Source organism: Larimichthys crocea, chromosome XIII, assembly GCF_000972845.2.
Source record: "Larimichthys crocea isolate SSNF chromosome XIII, L_crocea_2.0, whole genome shotgun sequence".
In the NCBI taxonomy this organism is placed as follows: domain Eukaryota; kingdom Metazoa; phylum Chordata; class Actinopteri; family Sciaenidae; genus Larimichthys; species Larimichthys crocea.
The window spans coordinates 40,983,251-41,003,390 of record NC_040023.1 but is presented as its reverse complement, the minus strand read 5'-3'; the positions used below and the strand labels follow the sequence as shown (position 1 = coordinate 41,003,390).

General features: G+C 42.0%; 1 protein-coding gene across 1 annotated transcript; it reads left to right on the top strand.

The window, feature by feature from the left end:
• The first annotated feature begins 250 nt into the window (after positions 1 to 250).
• tgfbr2b (transforming growth factor beta receptor 2b) lies at positions 251 to 18,489 on the top strand. The gene is made up of 7 exons (XM_010735343.3): positions 251 to 660; positions 3,267 to 3,408; positions 4,198 to 4,388; positions 7,508 to 8,283; positions 9,206 to 9,347; positions 16,026 to 16,150; positions 17,339 to 18,489. The coding sequence occupies exons 1-7, from the start codon at positions 588 to 590 to the stop codon at positions 17,516 to 17,518; spliced, it is 1,629 nt and encodes a 542-aa protein (XP_010733645.1). The 5' UTR covers positions 251 to 587; the 3' UTR covers positions 17,519 to 18,489.
• The last annotated feature ends 1,651 nt before the right edge of the window (positions 18,490 to 20,140 follow it).

The window sequence follows — 20,140 nt, the reverse complement described above, 5'->3', positions numbered from 1 at the left end:
GAGAGCCTGGAGCCTCTCCAAAAAAAAAAAAAACATGAAGCAGAGGAATGTAATTTAGTAACTTGGAATGGACACCTAAATGACTTTAATGTGTCAAAATTTCAATTAAATGTGAGCAGAAGCTGGCAGTTGGCAGAGATCTGAAAGGTGTTACTACTTTAAAGTGAAGGTGGGTGTTTGCATGAAGCCTATAGGTGAAGACCTCAAGCTATTTCAGAGCATGTCATTTCACGTCCTGCTCTGCTGGGTTTCAGCCTCTTAATGACATGTTTCAAGACTCTGTGAGCCACATGAGCATGCCTGAGAAGTAGAAGAAGAAGAAGAAGTAGAAGAAAGAAGGGAGAAAAAACTGTCCAACCCCTCTGAAGATTTCCTGTTTCGTGAAAAGTGCATATAGGGCAAGTCCTGCCCGCTGTGTTTACTCTTCTTCTTCTACCCGGAGCTGGAGCTGTGAAGGCGTCTTTTTTTTTTTAAAGGGGGGGCAGCAACAGGCGGACCGACCAAAGTCCGCCGTGTCTGGATATTAACCCGTTGTCAAGGCTTCGGCAAATTAATGAAAAAGAGGGGAGTGTATAGTCCGTTTCTAAATGGAGCTACTTCGGCTTTCCGCTTTTTGGTGTGGGACGATATTCTTTAGCAGTGTTGTGCTCGAGGAGGCGGGTGAGTTGAACTTTAAACTTGTAGAAAAGTTCTCAAAGCTGCGGAAGCCTTTTATTAAGAAGCGTCAGGGGAAGTTATGAAGCGTTATGGAGGGCTACAAAGTTACAAAATGCATTTATTTAGGATATTATGATAAACTACACTCATTAGTTTTTATATTCTTATATGAGCCTATGTCACATTATTAAGTCGCTTTTAATTTGAAAAAAAAAGTGTTTAAGTACATAAACCGCCAAAGTGCGCGGCTTATTTAACCTTAATGCTTTACATTCAACAATTTCTAGCACTATTACTCAACATGCTGTACACCTTTCTGTTATGTTATGTCAATTTGACTGTGAACCTCCAGTGTGACTAAGTGTGCATCACCTGTTAGTCAGTCAGAGTCACTGCAGCCCACTCAGTTGGGTTATCTCCATCTTTGATGTGTAACCACACTGCTAACAGGTCTAGCAGCCCCCCTGAGGAAGACAGTGTTTTACCTTTATCCGTCTCAAGACTCAGTCCCAGCGGCACCAAGTGGCTTTGGCTGCTCCTAATCCTCTTTCCCCCTCTGTGCAATTATATGTAGCCCTGGGTGACAATTACTACCATTCATCCCTTCCATAGCCCGCCTCCTGGGTTTAAATGACATGCTCTTTCAGAGGAGTTGCTCTAATGATATAATTACTCTGGCTCAACCACCTTCCCACCACCACTAGCACTCAGGCATGAGGACTATCCCCCTCAGTGTTGATTTACTTCAAAACACCTCGCCATCCCCGCCAGGCACAGCTTTAAATTGCTCTGTCAAGCAGTCTAGTCTGTAGTTGAAGTATAATATTTGGATGTTTTTATGTGGCAGTCTTGTCAGTTGAAGACAAGGCCAGACAGCAATGTCTGTGTGCAACAATATCCTGCTTGCTTCTTGCAAAAGACACCGACTGAGAAGAAGAGGCAGGAACAGGATGCCGTCCACGTAACAGTACTCTTTCACACTGCAGGTTGAACAGTATTTCTGTTGCTGCAAACCGGAGCTCTAACCCCACCCCGGCAGATTGGGTGAAATAACACAGAAGGCTTTTTGTGGGAGGTTAAGAGCGCACACGCGCACGTGCACACACACACACACACATAGCACCTTTTCCTCAAGTCGGTGTGAAGTCGGGGGCGAACAAAATTCTCCACTGTCTCCTGTCAAAAGGTCTGCTTTCACTTCCCAGTCTGAAATGTTTGACTTTGAGGCCATGTGATCACGAACCCTTGTCAGTGCCATCTTCAGGCAGCTTGCTACCACTTCCGATGCATCACACACGTTTGTTGGTGGCCTCTTCTTTTAAACTACAGTATGTCGGTTTTGTATACTGTTTTGCAGAGAGCAGGTGTACTTCCTGTCAGTGTTGTTGAAGTTTGGCACTGTGGTTTGACGGTGCAGTCACATGTTTTCTTTTCAATTCCTCTTCTTCGTTTCATCAGGCCGTTCTCGGTTAAGTTTGTGTTTCGCTTTCTGTAATTTCTCAACATAAACTCTGAAAATCTGGAGGGGGTCAGTAATCGTTATCATGTGGAAATTTCTCTTTCACCTTTTTATTACTCAATAGGCAAATGGACTTTGTTCCTCATCACACCACTTTCAGTATGCGCTGTGTACACTTAAACAAAGTCATTACACACATAACAAAATCATGTAGGAATGTCCGTATGACACATTATTTCCTGAACCACTGGTACTAGATTGGTTCTGTGGAAATTTGTAATATCTTCTTTTAGGATCATTTCCATCTCTTGAAGCCACAGGATCCGCTTTCCACTCCTTATGTGGTGGGGAGCACACCCATTTAAAATCAGAGATGGGAGTAGAGATTGTTCACCTTCCTTCTTGTTCCGTATCTCCTTTCTGTGCCAAACGGAGGCATGCGCTGATGTTTATCATGAACATCCTCTCAATGCAAGGACGGACTGCAGTCGGAGAATTCCTGCACGCATACAAACACCCACCAGCACGTACACACGCATACACATTTATGCCTCGTTCCAAACATCCTCCTTCTTTTTGACATTCATGAACACAGTTGGCACAACACCTTTTTATATGGACACCCGACTCATCGGCTTGACAAATTAGAGACTTCTCTGCGAGGAGATGCATCCGTGTTTCCTTTGTTTGTTGTTCTTGCCTGTCTGGCAGTTGTCTCCTAAGATGATTATCAAACCCACAGGCACTCATCACACAATCCTGTCTGTCTCACTGATATGGGTCTTGCCTGCCGGCAAAGTCAAGTCTGAACAAGACCAAAGGAGGTGGATGCCACTGCGCTCTGCTCTTATTGTTCAGACTTCACAGGGAAAACATCTGTCCGGCCGTCTAGAATGAAATAGTTTGGATTTTATCATGGTTATGTTGGATATCTTCTTCTGCTTAATGGCACATTCCAAAAGACTCCCACCTTTTCCTGTTAATGCTAATAAATATTCCTGCTGTTAGTCATCATGGAGGTTTTCTCTGAGCAGTTTGTCATTTCTAAAGGTCAAATGTTTCTTATTCAGTCCAGTTGTATGTTTTTACCAAGTATACTGAACCTTTTTTGAACCTTTTGTACTTTCCTCTCTCTCCTCTGTTTTTACAGGAGCCAGCATAATGAAGGTGAGACGGCTGTGCAAGTTCTGTGATGTGCGGGCAACCACCTGCGCGGGTAAAGGGAGCTGCAAGGTGGAGTGCGAGATCACCTCCATCTGCCCGGATAAACAAGATGTGTGTGTCAGTATCTGGTAAGTGTCCACATTTCTATATTAATAAAAGCAAGGCCTTTGATGCTAAATTGTTCCAGGCGTTGATGATTAAGCTACTTCCCATATAATACATGTGTAAGTACAGAAGTGAGGAAATGCTGGCCCAGTGTTTGCCCAGCCCAAGATGTTCTTCTTTAAAATGACCTCTTACTCTGAACACTTTGTCAGTCAGCATTCTTGTGAAGACAGTTGACTGGACAGCACATGAGCGTCTGACCGCCCATCAGCATCCAATCTGACTCTGAATGTGAGAAGCAGCGGGAAGCAGATTTGTGTTGGTGTTAAAAGCTTAAGGCTGTGCTGCTGTTTCTCATTATATTAGCCGTGTTGCGGGTATGTTATAAGCTGAGGTCAGCAGTAATGGACAGCTGCACCTCTTTAAAAATTTTACTCGTAACGCTGCTCAGCAGGGAAGCAAAATTTAAATATGTATATTAGTGCGGGTTCAGTGTTTTCTTTGTTTTCTGTTTGCAATGGTATTTCAAAATGTTTGCAAGTGTGACTTCTGTATTGTAGTCATTTACATAATGCTGAGACTGTGGACTGCTGAAGAAGACAAATATGCCATTTACAGTTCCCACTTCATCACTGTATGGCTGAAAAATTGCATTGTTTGCACAACTGTAGACCTGCCATCATTGCCTTGTTACATGATAATACAGATCTCTGAAAAGGGGGCTTCATTGCCAAAATAGTTGTGAGCAAAGACTACAAATCAAACATAACCCAGTAAACGGCAGCGTTTTCTATGTGCTTTCTCTTTCCAAGGAGGAAGACTGATGACAACGTCACCTTTGATACAGTGTGCCACAACCCAGCTCATAAGCTGTATGGACTGGTCCTGGAGGATTACAACAACAGCAAGTGTGAAATGAAAGAAAGGAAAGGCATGGGCTCGCAGTTCTTTATCTGTTCCTGCTCTGAAGACGAGTGCAATGAGCACATCTTCTTTAACTCCTGTAAGTTAACACACAGTTCTTTCACCTTTATTTTAACTCGCTTTTGACTCTTTGTGTGTTTTTTCTGATTGTGCCTTTTAAAGTAATACAGTAATAAAGTAATAATAGTGACCTGATTAGCCATGTACCGGAAATACCACATGTTTATTAATGTTTCATGACATGCAATGACATCAGTAATGTGCTTTTTGGCTTTCCCGCTGAGGGTTAGATGAGACCATTAATAACACTCTCATGTCTGCACATTAATTATGGAGACACAGCCAGCAGCCATTAGCTTAGCTTAGCTTAGCATAGAAACTAGGAGCATCTGAAACCGTTAGCTTAGCTCTGAAAATAACAAAATCCAGCACAGCCCGGCAGCAAAACAAAAAGCCTGGATGTTGTCACAGATTTATTATTAGCCCATCTCTCTTGCATCCATACTTTTATTTTACAGTAGAGCAATCGTGCAATAACTCTTCATCGCTTCCTACATCTGTACAACATAATATGGTAACGTCATAGTCATGGGCAGCCTAATAATATAAGGCCAGTTTCTATCAGCTTGTCATGTAAGGCGTCATGCATGGATGCTAACACGTGTGCACTGTAATGCTCTCCAGATACATGATTACGAGCAGGTTTTTGGAGACATTGGCTTGTAGACTCCAGTTACAACACTGGCCCTGGAATCAGATGTATTTTGACTACAGCATCCAGGCAATAATAACACTGAGGTACATTTCCGAGACCTGGCTCTGCACAGAGAGCCAAATTGAAAGCATCTGCACAGTGCAAACCACGTAATGGAAATACATTCTCTTACTCTTGAGAATGTCTGCACCCTCCCTGTAACTTCTCAGTGACTAACATGAGACGGTGGTGTAATGAAGGACTTCCAGCAGGAATAACAACCACAAGCCAACAATACCAGTAAATTTGGGTGAATCTACCTCTTGCTCTTTCAGATAGCCCATTGTTTCTGATCTGAGCTTTCACTTAGGGCATTGTTATTCCCATAACTGAAAGATAAATTTAGGACAATGCAAAAGACATCTCAAAGCCATTACTTAAGTTGGAGGAAATACTAAGTTGTTTATCACATACCAGCTGGAATACCTGAATGTTGGCATTGCAACAAAACCTCTCTGCTGCACTGGCGAGTAGGCTAATGGTGTTTTTCATCATGCTATCAGAAATACATGTACAAAAACACGTGTAAATGGAAAGAAGGGTCCAAAATGAAATCTAACTTTAGACAAGAAGTGTGTGATGATAAGCCAATAAGCAGTACCAAAAGGACCGTTCTACACATTTTTTTTGTTTTTACCCAGTACCAGTGGTGTGTTTTGAGTGTTTGTGTAATTTTTCTACATTACTGTTGAGTTACTGTATCAAAACAATCCTTCTGTTGAGTGTTTTGTACCCATGAGAACCGGGCATGGCATCCCAGTTCCCCAAATGTACCATTATGACTCACTGTAATTCACCATTTTTACCACTCACAGAATCTTTTCTTCTGAGCTTTCAATATTTCATACTATAAGTGAGGGTTTTTGGCCAAAGCTGAGTGAGTCCGGGAGGCACAGTGACAGGTTTGTTGTGAGAAATAGCTTCTCACTCTGTGAAAACAAAAACAAACTGGCTGGGGCCATGTTGAGGATTTCAGACATGTGGTTTCCTGTTTAGAAAAAAAAAATTAGAGGGAACCAGAGGGCTCGACTGGGCAGTCAGCTAGATGCCTTCCCCATTCTTCCTCCTCCCTTATTTCAACATGACTCTGTTCCTAAAATGAGTTTCTTATCAGTTCGTCAGTGAAATAGGAGGAAAAATGTGAGCGTTTTTTTCTGCTCAAAATGTTCAACTAGATTTAACAAAGATCTGTTAAAACAGGTCATTTTAAAAAGAAAAGTTGTGTGGCACACAGAGCAACTAGACAAGACGACCCGTAAAAAAATATATTTAGAACTCATCAAACTGTGGACCAACTGGGGCTTTCTTCTTTCGCATGTTGTGTATGGTGATATAATTTTTACAAGTCTTCTTTTATGGTCCAGATTTTAAAGCTGCAGTCATAAACACAGCACCAGCATAAACTTTCACTGTTTGCCCAAACCGTAGCAGCTCCCAGACACACCACGTCCCAAATTATAAGAATCAGACATACACTATAAAGAGACACAATATGTGGTTGACTGGGTCACGGTTTGGAGCAGCTCGCCTTTGTGGCCCAGACGCTAACTTTAGCTTTCTGATGCTTATAGACATTCCACAGGGACGGGTCAGGTTCCTCTGCCGTTCGGAGAATATTACTTTACTTTGAGGCCGATGCTGATCTGCCGAGACGGAATTTGAGTTTTGTTTCTTTACGTTGTGGGAGACAAATTGTTTTATGTTTATGCTCATTCCAAAAAGAGAGCACAAGTAGACACAACTGTTTACACAGAGACGACACTAAAATCCAAGAGAGAATGAGATAATGTCCAACTTTTGAAACCTATTTCAAACTCCACAAATTATCTGTGTAGTAGCAGCTCTGGAGCTTTTGATCATATTAGATTAAATGATCTTGAACAGTCTAGTACTCACTTTTATAACTGCATTACTGTAAACACAACACATATATACATTATTACTTTGTAATGCTGAAATCGCAGAAGAATCAGCAGACCTCGTTAGCATTCAGCTACCTGATGAATGTAAGTCCAATATTGACTCTCCTTTATCTCTGATTTGGTCCACACCAACTGCTGAGGGAAATGACCAGCTAAATGTCCCAATTTGTTCACTAGCTAGTTGCTAAATTTGTTAGCATGTCGTCATGAAAAGAACTGTGCTCCACAGGTAGTGTGCAGTGGATTAATCTGAGTGTTTTTGCTGAAAACAGCTGCCTGTGGTATTTTGAAATGAGGTTGATATGAGTTGTGAGACCAAACATTAAAGACATAAAACCAAAACAAATTGCTGAAAGATGCTAAAATGCTGTGTAGAGCTGAGGAGAACTTTCAGAGTTTGGGGATAACTCTTTACACGTTGTCTTCTTTTTCAGTTGTTAATATAAATTATTGCAGTTTTAAACTTCACTATATAAATATGGGCATCACCCTCATCATCTTACTCCTCTTTTGTTCCCTCAGACATGAATTCCCAGGTGGTGGCAGTCATCTTAGTGAGCCTAGTGCCTCTGCTGGTCATGGCTGTTGTCGTCATCACTTCCTTCTACTGTTATCGGGTCTATCGCCAGAGGCAAGCCAGCTCCAGGCGCAAGAGGGGTCCTCCGCTGGACTTCAGCGACGGTCGTGCCATCATGATCGACGATGAAGGATCAGACAGCAGCTCCACACACGCCAACAACCTCAACCACAACACAGAGCTGCTGCCCATTGAACTGGACATACAGGTTGGAAAGGGACGCTTTGCTGAAGTTTACAAAGCCAAGCTGAAGCAGGGCTCCTCAGTCAGCGAGGAGCAGGGCTTTGAGACAGTGGCCATTAAGATTTTCCAGTACGAGGAGTATGCTTCCTGGAAGAATGAGAAGGAGATTTTCTCAGACGCAGACTTGAGACATGACAATGTGCTTCACTTCCTGACAGCAGAGGAAAGGAAGGTACAGAGACAGTACTGGCTGATTACAGCCTACCTGCCGAAAGGGAACCTCCAGGAATATTTGATTCACCATATTATCAGCTGGCACGACCTGTGGATGCTGGGGGGTTCACTGGCGCGCGGAGTGGCACACCTTCACAGCGACCACACCACCTGTGGCCGCTACAAGGTGCCCATCGCACACAGGGACATTAAGAGCTCCAACATACTGGTGAAAAGCGACTTGACCTGCTGCCTGTGTGACTTTGGCCTTGCCCTACGCCTGGACAACACTCTGTCTGTGGATGAGCTGGCCAACAGTGGGCAGGTAAAGCCTTCTGATCCTATATTTGGGGTTTTTATTTGGTTTTACTTGGCTTTTGATCCCCTCAGATAAAAAGGAAAAAAATCCTCCTGTTATCTCCTGTTATAAATTTTCACTTCAGACACAAGCTATTCCAAATGCCGTATATATTGTTGGAGCTATTTATCAGACCATGAAAAGAACTGTGCTATCAATCAAACTTTTCATTTCTGATCCTCATCTCTCAGGGCCAGCATCTCTTAATATTTGACACGCTCTATATCTTGGCCCCAGATGGCTAATGCTGATAAAAATAGCATTGTAAGTGTTCTTTGGTTGGTCGTTTTATTATATTCACAAGACAAACAGGCCTGATTGATTCTTGATGGACTCATTACGCTGTTGTAACAGGCCAGAGTCGTATTAGACTCTGTTATGAAAATGACTCATTATGAAAAGGCCTCACCCTTTGCCGCACAGCACACCTAATGCATTGTAATGTCCTCGCTGCGTTTCGAGGAAGCGCCAGTGAACACATTTTCCAAGGTGGTAATTATGTGAAGACAAGTAATGTGTTGTTGAGCTCAGAGCAACCTTTGTTTTTCCAATTATGTTCTACATCAAACAGGTTTTAATTCAGATAAATATGATATGACATCTCACTACAGGACAAAATTACCACCTGTCACTTATTTAATGCAAGTAAACAACTCTTTCTACTAAGATGGTCCACTTAGCTGCGCTTTTTCAACCAAACAACTCCAGTTTAGTCATAAAAAAGCAGTCACTGGTTAAAAAAAGTGTCTTAATTGCGTGGTTTACCAGCTCCCCTTAAATGTATCACCCTGTTTAAGCCACACAAAACAATATTACACATTCCCTCACCCTTTACATCATCTGTGGACTTAAACGACACACAAATGTTTCTCTACCTTTTTTCCCTCAGGTGGGTACAGCCAGGTACATGGCCCCAGAGGTCTTGGAGTCCCGAATCAACCTAGAAAACATTGAATCCTTCAAACAGGCCGATGTTTATTCCATGGCTCTTGTACTGTGGGAGATGATTTCCAGGTGTAACGCAATTGGAGGTAAGACGTGATCAGACACACATGACTGTAAGGATGAAACACTGTTTTGATCAGAGCCGTGACTGCATGGCTGAGGTAGATCACAATCACAGATTTTAAGGCTACAGAAGAGCTGCTGTGAAGCCACAATGAGAGGAACGACTTCATGCCAGTGCTGGATCAATATTTCAATTTGAAGGCTAACGCTGTAGCTTTTGATGGAAGATGCTGACAGCTCATTATGTGGATGATGTGAAGTGTTGGCGTGTTTACATTTTATGCAATATTATGCTATCATGTTCGTTTAAAAGAGCAGTCAGACCAAGAGATATTAAAAAGTTCCACTGAAACCTAATCAAAACATTTTCTCTTTCAGCCATTTTTAGTAAACTGATAAATTAGACTGAATTATTAATTGATATAAAACATTTCTGACGGATTAAGTAAATATATAAAAAAGCCAAAAATATAAATATGACTAGGAAAACTAAAAAACTAAAAAGACCTGAAGTCAGTGTTGTTGTTCAGATGATGCAGTTGATATTTTAGGTTTAAAATAATCCCCGAAAGATTGACTCCTTATAGGAATGGTATGATTTTTACTAAGAGTTAGATCAGAAAAGATTGATACCACTCTCTTAGCTTAGCTTAGCTTAGCATAAAGACTGAAAACAGAGGGTAACAGCTAGCCTGCCTAAGTCCAAAGGCAACAAAATCCACCTACCAGCACCTCTAAGGCAAGACGACGTGCGTCAGTTGTGTTTTGTGGCCACCTGCTTTAAACATAATATTTCTGACTGCCGGGTGGGCACAGTGCCCCCACTGGACATAGTAAACATCACTTGTGACCTTTACTGTAGTTAATAATGGATATAAGTGTCCTTTCCTTGGTAAATTAGAGATTAGCCTGGGCCTTTGAGTGTAAAGGAAATCAATAGAAGCACTGATTGATGGAATTCTCTTTGGAGCCTGTGTAAATATCCTCAGAAATACTGTAAAAAGAAAAAATTGCCTCCACAGCTCGCCTGACCTCTAAGGAATAGCGTCACATTGACGACTTCACCGATTAGGAGCACAGTGACCAACTCTACCTTGAGCTCACTTACTGGATGTGTGACACGGTGCGACAGGACTTATGTATGTGCCATCCACGACCCATTAATCACTGTGGGAACAAAATCTGAAAGTGTCAAACGCACAGTTCATCTTGTAGAAGTCTCAAGGATCAGCCTTCACTTTACTAATGTACCGTTACTTGTGTTTGTCATTCTGCTACAAAAACAAGGCCAGGATATGTGCAAATAATAGAAATGAGTGATTATCTGAAGGCGAACCAAAAGGCAGTATTTCATGTCGATACTCGGTCGTTTGTTTTCACTTCCCTTTAGTGTCTCTGTGGTCCAAGCTTGTTTCTGTGACTGCTTCTGTCTCCATTGTGTCAGAGCGGTGATTGAAAGCCAGGTTCGGGCATGAACGCTTCAGCTCGGACGTTTTCCTGTTTTGCCCCCACGATCCTCCCGGGGGCCCCTTCTTAAAGTGTATCGCACATGAGTCCTCAAGAAAAAAAAGCAGGGCTGAGTGACCCACAATCCCCTTTGCTTTTCCTTCCCAACAGCAAGAATATGTGTGCCCTGTGGGTATACCTTTTTGAAAAGAAAATAGACTTTTTCCTGTTTTGCAAAGAGCCCAGTCCCCAAGACTGTTCTCAGAATGGTGTTCTAAGTATGGATGTCTCCTTTTTATGAGGATGTTTTGCAACTAATGTCTCATGAGAGCAGACCAGACAGGATACATGTTGGTAGAGATGGACTAAATGAATCCAGGCTCCCTGGATAAAGGTTTGTATGGCTTCACTTGGTTTCCTCTTGAGGGATTTAAGGGACAACGGCGTTATTCATCCCACCCATCATCCTCATTCATTTCGGAGTCTTCATTCCCCTTACTTCACATTTATTTCAAACTCGACAAACAGAAACGCTGAGCGGGGCTGCAAACATTATGTGAGAGCCAGTTTAAACACATTTTCCTGACTGCAGTGCCCTTGCACAGAAACTCTGTGTCACTCTCTGCTTCTAAACTTTCAGCTCGGTTTATCTAAAATGTTCTCCCCCTTCTCTCTGTCTGTCTTTTTCTTCCTACCCTCAGGCAGGTGAGGCAGCAGTTAATTACTCTCCCACTGCACTGTAACACTGTAGACAGCCATCCAGCTTTACTCATGCTGGCACAGACAGACAGGGAGGACAGGCCAGTGTAGATTTACTGTAGAGAGGGGAAGCAGAGGGGTTCCCGTCCCACCCCGGACCAGAATAGAGACTATAGATGGAAGTAGCTGGAGTAGTTTGTGTATTTTTTCTGTACATATCTGTCCACTTCTTCTAGACTTGGCATCTCTCCGAGACAAGCAGAAGGCTCATATCTGTAGTTCATTAAATCCAAGGAGACGTTCTCATGCTGAAAGGTTAAAACGCTGTACAAACACAGCCAGCCTCCTACCTTGATAAACCCTCAGGAAGGTGGAAAGAATAAGCTGCGTAAATGAGATGCAGTAATTTGGCTCTGCTTCACTGGCAGCTGAAAAAGTCTCCCTACAGATAGTGTGCTGGCAGAGCCTGGTATTGATTCGGGAATCAGAGCACCATGAGAGTAAAACTGATGTGTTTACAGAGTGCACTCATAGAGTTTCATGCTTTCACGCTGCTGATCCTGTGTTTTGTTTCCCGAAGTTGCCAAGCCGTCCCTGGAGCTCAGTGAGTCACTAATGACACCCTGAGTACTCACCTCACTTGAGACAAAATATGAAACACATGTGCACACATAGAGAAATTCAGAGTGACACATCCCAGGGCATCATTATAATGACTGGGGTGAAGCCCTGGTTTCCTCGTCTCTCTTACCTCTCATACCACTTGAGTGAGTGTGTGTGTGTGTGTGTCTGTGGAAGACAGATGTCTGATCAGCATTCTGCGTCTCGCAGGCAGCCACATAGCCACTCTGTCACAGTTCCTGAGGCCGTGGTCTGATCTGAGATCTGCCAAGCGAGGAGAACACAGCCGTCTGTCGACAGCACCAGTCAGCCAGCCATGAGCCATCACTTTGCTTTCTTTATCTTCCAAGACTATAAAGACAGAGGAAGAGTTAGAGTGAGAGGGAAGCAGAGAGATCAACACACCTTGGAGAGAAGGAGAAGCTGCATTCAAGGCTCAGGCCTCTTTATCTCTGCCTCTGTTCCCTAAAATGTCTCTCCTGTATAATTTAGCTGGTCCAGATTTAGGGCTTGGAAAGACTACGAGGGCGTTCCTCAGGCGGGTGGGGCTACGTAGGGGGATAATAGTGGAGTGGTGCTGAATGTGGAGCTGTAGACGGAGAAATGCCTTCAGTCCCAGGAGGGAGAGGTTGGGCTAGACTGGAAAGGAGAAGAGGTTAGGGCAGCTGCTCTCCAGATGTCAGACCATCAACTCCTCCAACACTGGAGGGCCTGATGGTATGGTATGTGTGTGTGTGTGTGTGTGTGTGTGTAAGTATGTACATTTGGGGATAGATTTTGGATTTCAAACCACTTGATTGTGGATGAATCTGGGACTAAATGTGTGTGCCCAATTTAGTTTCACTGATGTTGCATCAAGCATGAGCTAAAATAGTCCTTGGGTCTTCTTTAATGGGGTTAGGTGAAGGTTAGGGTACGTATCAGCTCAAGTTAATGGTAGGGTAAGCCTCCAGGGTAAGTCAGTGCCATATGTGCAAGATTAAGCTCTGCTAACATGTAATGCACATGCATACATCTGTACTAAATGACTTTAACAACCTGTGAGGAACACAAACAAGTGTCGCAGCCACCGCGGTCTAATGAAAACCAGCAGCAGTGGCTGGGAGTGGATTAGTCAAACTTTAGTTGCTCAACTCAGACAGACTCGGAGAAACAGACAATGTTCTTGTGATCACATTACTAATTTATTTGCAAGCGCATGTCGAAACTCCGTGTAGATCTGTTTTTCTGCATTATTTATGTGTTTAGGTGACACGGCTTGTGTTCTTTTTTTTTCAGTATTTGTGCTTTGTTGAGCATAATTAGACTGAAGTGTTCACTTGGAAGGGCAGCAGAACATCAATATTAAACAAAATATGCTTTATTTCAACTTCCCTTTAATCATTTGGACAGTTTGTGTTTCTGATTTTTGTTTTGGACCTGATTGACCATTGACATCTGAACACAGAGCTAGTGCTCAAGCCATAATCAGAGCTAGTTAATGAATGGCAACCCCTGGAAGACATGAAAGAGGCTATCTAGTCATTAGCTGCGGTAACAATGACGATGAAGTCATGGATGTAGATCACAAAGGGTGGTGTACAGTTTACCCTAATAGCTAAATTTACCAGAATTTCTCTTGGTAGATTCCCAGACAGTTCCTACGGGCATGCCTGACAACTGGCATGGAAAATAGACATTAAGGATGAAATATGTGCTAGCCTTGCAGAATTCACATCACTACATGTCAGCTGTCGTAGGAGACACAGTGTAAGTTCCTCATTGTTACTCTGCTGAACTTGTTATATTGCTTCACGGGATCTTGTCAATATGCAGTGTGCGACTTTTGCAAACCGCAGCATTCCTCCCTCGCCCTGTGTTGTGTTTTCAAAAGCTTTTTGCTAGTTCAGAGTTTAATTTTAAGGTTCGCCTGGAAAAAAACATCTTTCCTTTTTAGAGCAGGATTGGCCAATCTTTCCATCCTGGAATACACGCTGTTGTTTGTATTGCAAAGTGCTCAGTAGTATGATTCATAGATTCTGGACCCTTTGTTTGGAGATGAACACATAAACATGTTTGCCCAACAGTATATGAAGTGGGTTTGCAGTCATACACTCCCTCAGACCTGTCAAAACAAAAAGATCTGTCAAGTTTCTCTTAAATGCTGCTTGGGTGGGGCAATGTTTAAGCTTTAATGCCAAAGCAGAGAAGCTTTGCTTGCCAAAAAAAAAACAAAGTAGGAAGTTTCAGGCTTTCTAAAAGTTTATCAGTCGCACTAGTCTGTCTCCCAGAAGCCTTCAATTCCTGTCTGTCGTCTTTACAACTTCCTGTGAGCTGCGAACATGTTTTGTACGGATGAAATATGAAATCCTACAAACTGTATACCATTCCACTAGTTTACCCCAATCAACACTTTCGCAAACAGTCACAGATTTTTCTTTCATTTTCTGTACGTAGAAATCAACGTACAAGATGTGTCAGTTCACTTGCAGAGACATGTTGACCTCGTGACTGTGCGGGTTACTCCACAGCTCGCTGACTCTGGCTGCTGCTGCTGCTGCTGCCTCTTTGTTCCAGTCATGTAAACTCTGTGGGACAGATTTATGGACAGGAAAGCACAGGACAAATCTGTGTGTATTCGGAGCCAGATATACTGTATTATAGCACCAGCTCATTAATTACACAGTGAGTGACGGACACTAGATTAGAGTGTATTCTTTGAGTAAATGTGAGCTTTAGGTTTGTATACGATCACTTAGGAAAATAGCTGAAGAGGTTCTACTTCAATAGAAATAAAGATATCTAAATAAAGACAAATATATATTGCATTACTGTATATTTTACAGGCACTGGTAGCATCTATAGCATCATTGAAATATCACTGCTATATTTGTTTGCTGTATAGTCATTGGTCATCGTTTTTACTGCAAATGATATATTTGCCACTTCTTGACTAAACACAGGCTTTTAACATTATTGTGTAACAACACAGAGCGCACTGCAGTCAAGTTTAAGCTTGTAGCCAAGGCTGAAAACTGCATGTGTGTCTTTGCAGGTGAGGAAATTATATTGACTATGTAAGAGGAACGATTGTGTTCAGTAACAGTCAACAGTAACAGTCAGTTTAGGGTTTAGAGTTTTGGAAGCAGCCTGAAGTAGAAACATGGAAAATGTGTCTGTTTTCTGTTCTACTTTAAATTCTATTTCATCTCCTGGTCATCTTTGAATTATTGAAAATCCACATGAGATGATTATTTACTTCAGCATCCTTCACACAGTCCCTCGCCTCATCAGGCTTCTCGTATCTTGACGGATTCTCTGAAACTTGTGTTTTCTTTATACGAGCCCTCAACGCTTCAAAGCAAATCAGAATTTGATTTGTTGGTTTACTCCAAGGATACATGAATTCATGTAAGATAAACTGTTGGGAAAGTCTTGACCCACACTTTCCAGACTATATCCTCCACACCAATGCTTTGAAATCTTGCCCTGAGTAAACTCAACTGGTAAATTGCCTTTGACAAGCACCGTGGATTTCGTTGTGTAAGAGAGCTGACACAAAGCCAGAGCTGTGTTGGAGAGATGCTTTAAGCTCCTTGACGCTGAGGGTAAAAATGTGATAATAATAAGTGTTTCTCTTCAGCAAATCTCCCCCTCAGCCTGCTCTATCAGCAGCACAGGGTTCTTTAGTTGTTTGTGCTGCTTCACTGCTATTTAAAGTTTGCAACCTGCAGTTTTAATTTGGAGCGCACAGTGAATCCTTTCAGAGGTGTTGTTGATATGTGCGCTGTGGGGCACTGCCATCTGATCTAGTCTCTGTATTCAACAGAGCCGTATTTTTCAGTAGATGTAAGTCAAAGTATCCTGCTTGTATGAAATGACTGAAACTCACCGGTTTGGGTGAATAAGGTCACTGGCTAATTTTCTCTGTACCTGTATTTTGTTTGTGTGTGCAGAAGTGAAAGAGTACGAGCCACCCTTTGGGAACCTGAGGGAACACCCGTGTGTCGAGAGTATGAAGGACAGCGTTCTCCGAGACAGAGGAAGACCCGAGATCCCTGACCGCTGGATCAACCACACGGTAAGAGGCAACACATACATGCATCAAAGCTATCCAAACAAAATCAGACTTAAAGTGTGGTTAAAATCTTCACAAATATATCTGGTGTTTTAACAGATATTTTAGAACCAGAGGAACTCAACGTTGCACATCCCTGTTTGCATTTTCGCCACATCTGGCAGAAATTAGTCAAATGAGACTGATGACAAATTAAAAAGACAACAAAGTGTTTGAGACGCAACTCTTACATACGAGGAAACAACATGTTGTCATGGTTTTGTTCTTTGAGTATTTAGTATTGTTGCCTCTGGTGTTTGAGTGGATTTAATGAAAGGAAAAGAGACACAGATGTATCATTCAAAGAAGGCAATCTGCTGAGCATATAATGGTTATTTATTTCTGCTTTTAAAAACATAATAAACACAATAAAACAACATGCTTCATGACTTCACCTCTCTCGGTTTTATAACTAGTCAGGGAGCCAAAGCTATGACTTTATTTTTAACATTAATAAACACACAAACAAGAAATGCAGGTTCCTAATATTAATACTAGTGTCACCCTAACGGTTCCTGAACCATCTATAACTATAACTATCATACACAAAGCTAAATTTAGTTTCTTCCAGTCGTAACGCAGGTAAAGTTCTTGAGTTCTCCAGTTTTTTTTGTTTTTTTTTGTCCCCTGAGGAAGTTCTTCCAGTGGAAATAATTGTCACTATTTTCAAAGTGGCATAAGGCCAACAAAGGGGGAAACATTAATTAGGTGTATTGCTAATTTCATTTGGCCTAAATTGTTTTGTGACATCGTGGCACAGATGAAAGTTGCAAAAATGTGTTGGTAGTACTCACATGCACTCACAACCGAAGCTGAGGTCTAATCATTGATTTCATTAGAAATGATTTAGGTGGAATGATGATAAGTTAACAATAAGAAGATTAGTCAGTTAGCACTCGGTACCTGCTCGTACCAGTTCCAATCTACACTCTGTTTCTATTATTTTGGCACCCCATTTATATGAATGGGGGAGGTTAAATATGAGTTTTGACTTGAAAACACACTGATACACAGAGTCAGAATAAGATTCACATAAACACACATGAACCTTCATAGTTTCTGCCTGAGGTGATGACATGCTGTCACAGTCAGACTTGCCGCCAGTCAGTTTTATTGACTGATTATGTCTGTGCTCCACCGCTCCCCCTGCAGGGCATCCAGATGGTGTGTGCCTCCATAGAGGAGTGCTGGGACCACGACCCGGAGGCCCGTCTGACAGCCCAGTGTGTCGCTGAGCGTTTCTACGACATGGAGTACCTGGACAAGCTGTCAGATCGCTCTGACTCAGAGGAGAAGATCCCTGAAGAAATCTTTGTGGTGGATGAGAAGTAGAGCTCCACAGAAACACTGCCCCCACCAGGGAGGCAGAGGAATTACAAGCAAGTAGCTGGCTGAGAGAGAGACTCCAGTGGATGCTTCGTTTGCTATGGGTTCGTCAGAAATATCTGACGGAGGAGCAAACTGGAAACTTGTGTGGATGAAACAGAACTGACACCAGAGGTGGACCATACACAGATCAGGATGAACATAAATATAAACAGCATCGACTGCCTTGACTTGTGTTCTTCTACATGCTTCAAAGACTGTAAACAAACAGGGAAAATACATTATAAAGCTTCTTTAACCAAACACTATTTGCACTTTACCAACATCTATACACACCAAATGATATATATTCTTTTTGTTGTGAGAATACGTTTCAGGTATAGGAAATAAAGGGACCGAACATATTCAGGAAAGGGGGTAAAAGAGTGTGATGTAAAATATTCAAACAATTAATAACACTAATATCCCCATTATAGTTAATTCGACTGCATACTAAAATGTTTTCAAGGTGTCAGTGGGATTGGATGTCAAGGTGCAAGTATAATTTTGAAATTACCCACAGCAAAGAAATAGAAAAGCCATCCAAGGCAGTAATCTGCAGGGAACGCTGATAACATATCTCAAGGAATATGATTTGTAAAATAAAACCTGCCTGAAAGGAGAACGGGAACAGATATATACCGCGCGCGCGCGCGCGTGTGTGTGTGTGTGTGTGTGTGTGTGTGTGTGTGTGTGTTACTCAGAGGACTCTGATCCAAAAAAGAGTCTGTTTAATCAGACAAAGAGAATCAAAGCAATAGAAATATGTATGAAAGACTCTAAACTGGAAGTTTGTGCCTGTATGCCTATATGATATCAAATCTAAGCTTCTTTGTAGATGAAAAGGGAATTCTGCTCCAGTGGTCAGAAAAAAATCTATATCAAAGTCATTTTTGTATGAAAGTGTAAAGCCATAATTAAAAGTATTACAGTACTCAGACGTGTCAGCTTTGTGTTTTGATAGTATCATATTGCTTTATACTTATATTGCCACTTATGATTATTCCCCTAAGGGTGTTACGTGAGATGATCGGTTGTGTTTATTTGACATCGTGAACCACTTTGAGAGAAAATCTGATCCTCTTTACAGCCTGAAACATTATTCAATTCCACTCCAGCAGTCACAACATGACATCTGCTTTGCTCATTATTACAAAAAAACAACAACACAATACTCTACAGTCCTACATAAATGCTACACTTAAAGGATAAAATAGATACTTTATTGATCCCTCTGGAACTTTTTTCACTCAAGTTTTATATATAGGCCCAAAATACAACTACACACACAGAAATTGTTAATGTTGCTAATCCCACTGAGAATCAACAGTTCTGTCCAGCTTTTAGCAGCTCCAGTCCTCCCAGCTCTCGCCACTCCTACTCATATATAAGACTGTGGGCATACTAGCTCAGTTGACAGTGGTGGAAGAAATGTTTTGCTAAAATAAAAATACTAATACAACAATGTAAAAATTCTACATTACAAGTAAAAGTCTTAAAAGTAAAGTATAGAATGATCATACTGTAGGAAAAGAGCAACAACAACAATAAAAAAACAAACATTGTAAGTATAATATGATGAATTATAAGTCTCCATATTTTACGCCTTATGCACTAAGCAATATATTTTGGTATGCAAAGATATCATCTAAATGATCACCAGGAAAGCTCCAGCTCCCGCGGGATGACAAGCTCGGTAGAATCATGATCGTAGTCGCCCATCAGTTGCTCTCAGAGTTGCACACAGAGTTTATGTTCCTGTCCTGGTATACCGTGACACCAACTTAAATCCTATCTCGAGTCGTGCATCATTCTGGTAAGTGTGCGTGCTCCATCATGCAGACTATATACACAACACATTTACATGCTCGTGCTGACGCTCACCCGATGTGCATCCTTCATTCATGATCACACTGAGGCCTCTGAGATGCATCAAATTATGGGCGATATTCAAAATATGACAAATCTGTCAGACTGTCCTGTCATACATAACGCTGGTAGTTTTCCATTGATTGACAGTGCCTGACGCTGTGTGTATGTGTGTGTGTGTGTGTGTGTGTGTGTGTGTGTGTGTATGTGTTGGATGATGCTCAGGTAAGAGGTTCAGCATAGCCATAGTGTGTGTCTGCAGTGTGTCTGACGCTGACAGACCTTCATCCTGAGCCCACAGTTGAGTCAGACTGGAACATCTGTCTGTTTCTGTCTGCGGCTCTCTGTCTACCTGTTTCACTGCCCGTCTGTCTGCCCATCTGCCTGTCATCCACTGGCTCCAATAATTTTTTTTTTTTTTTTTTTTTTTTGCAGTGCTGTTAACAAGCCTAGACTTACTGAACTCTAAACAAGTGCAGGGTGAGAATCTCCATGAAGAGAACGTGCATGTCGTCATGTCAGCATGCCTGTTATTTAGCTCTCTTCTGTCAAGTCACATGCTGTGTGAGGATATCTGTTTCAGACACACTCTTAGTTGAAAATTGCATTTCTTTCATTCAGAACACATGGACAGAGACTGCAGCCGTGAAGCAGCACCACTGAAAATGCATGAAATGTTAAACCAGTGCACTTGGGAAGAGTCAGAAAATGATTTATCAG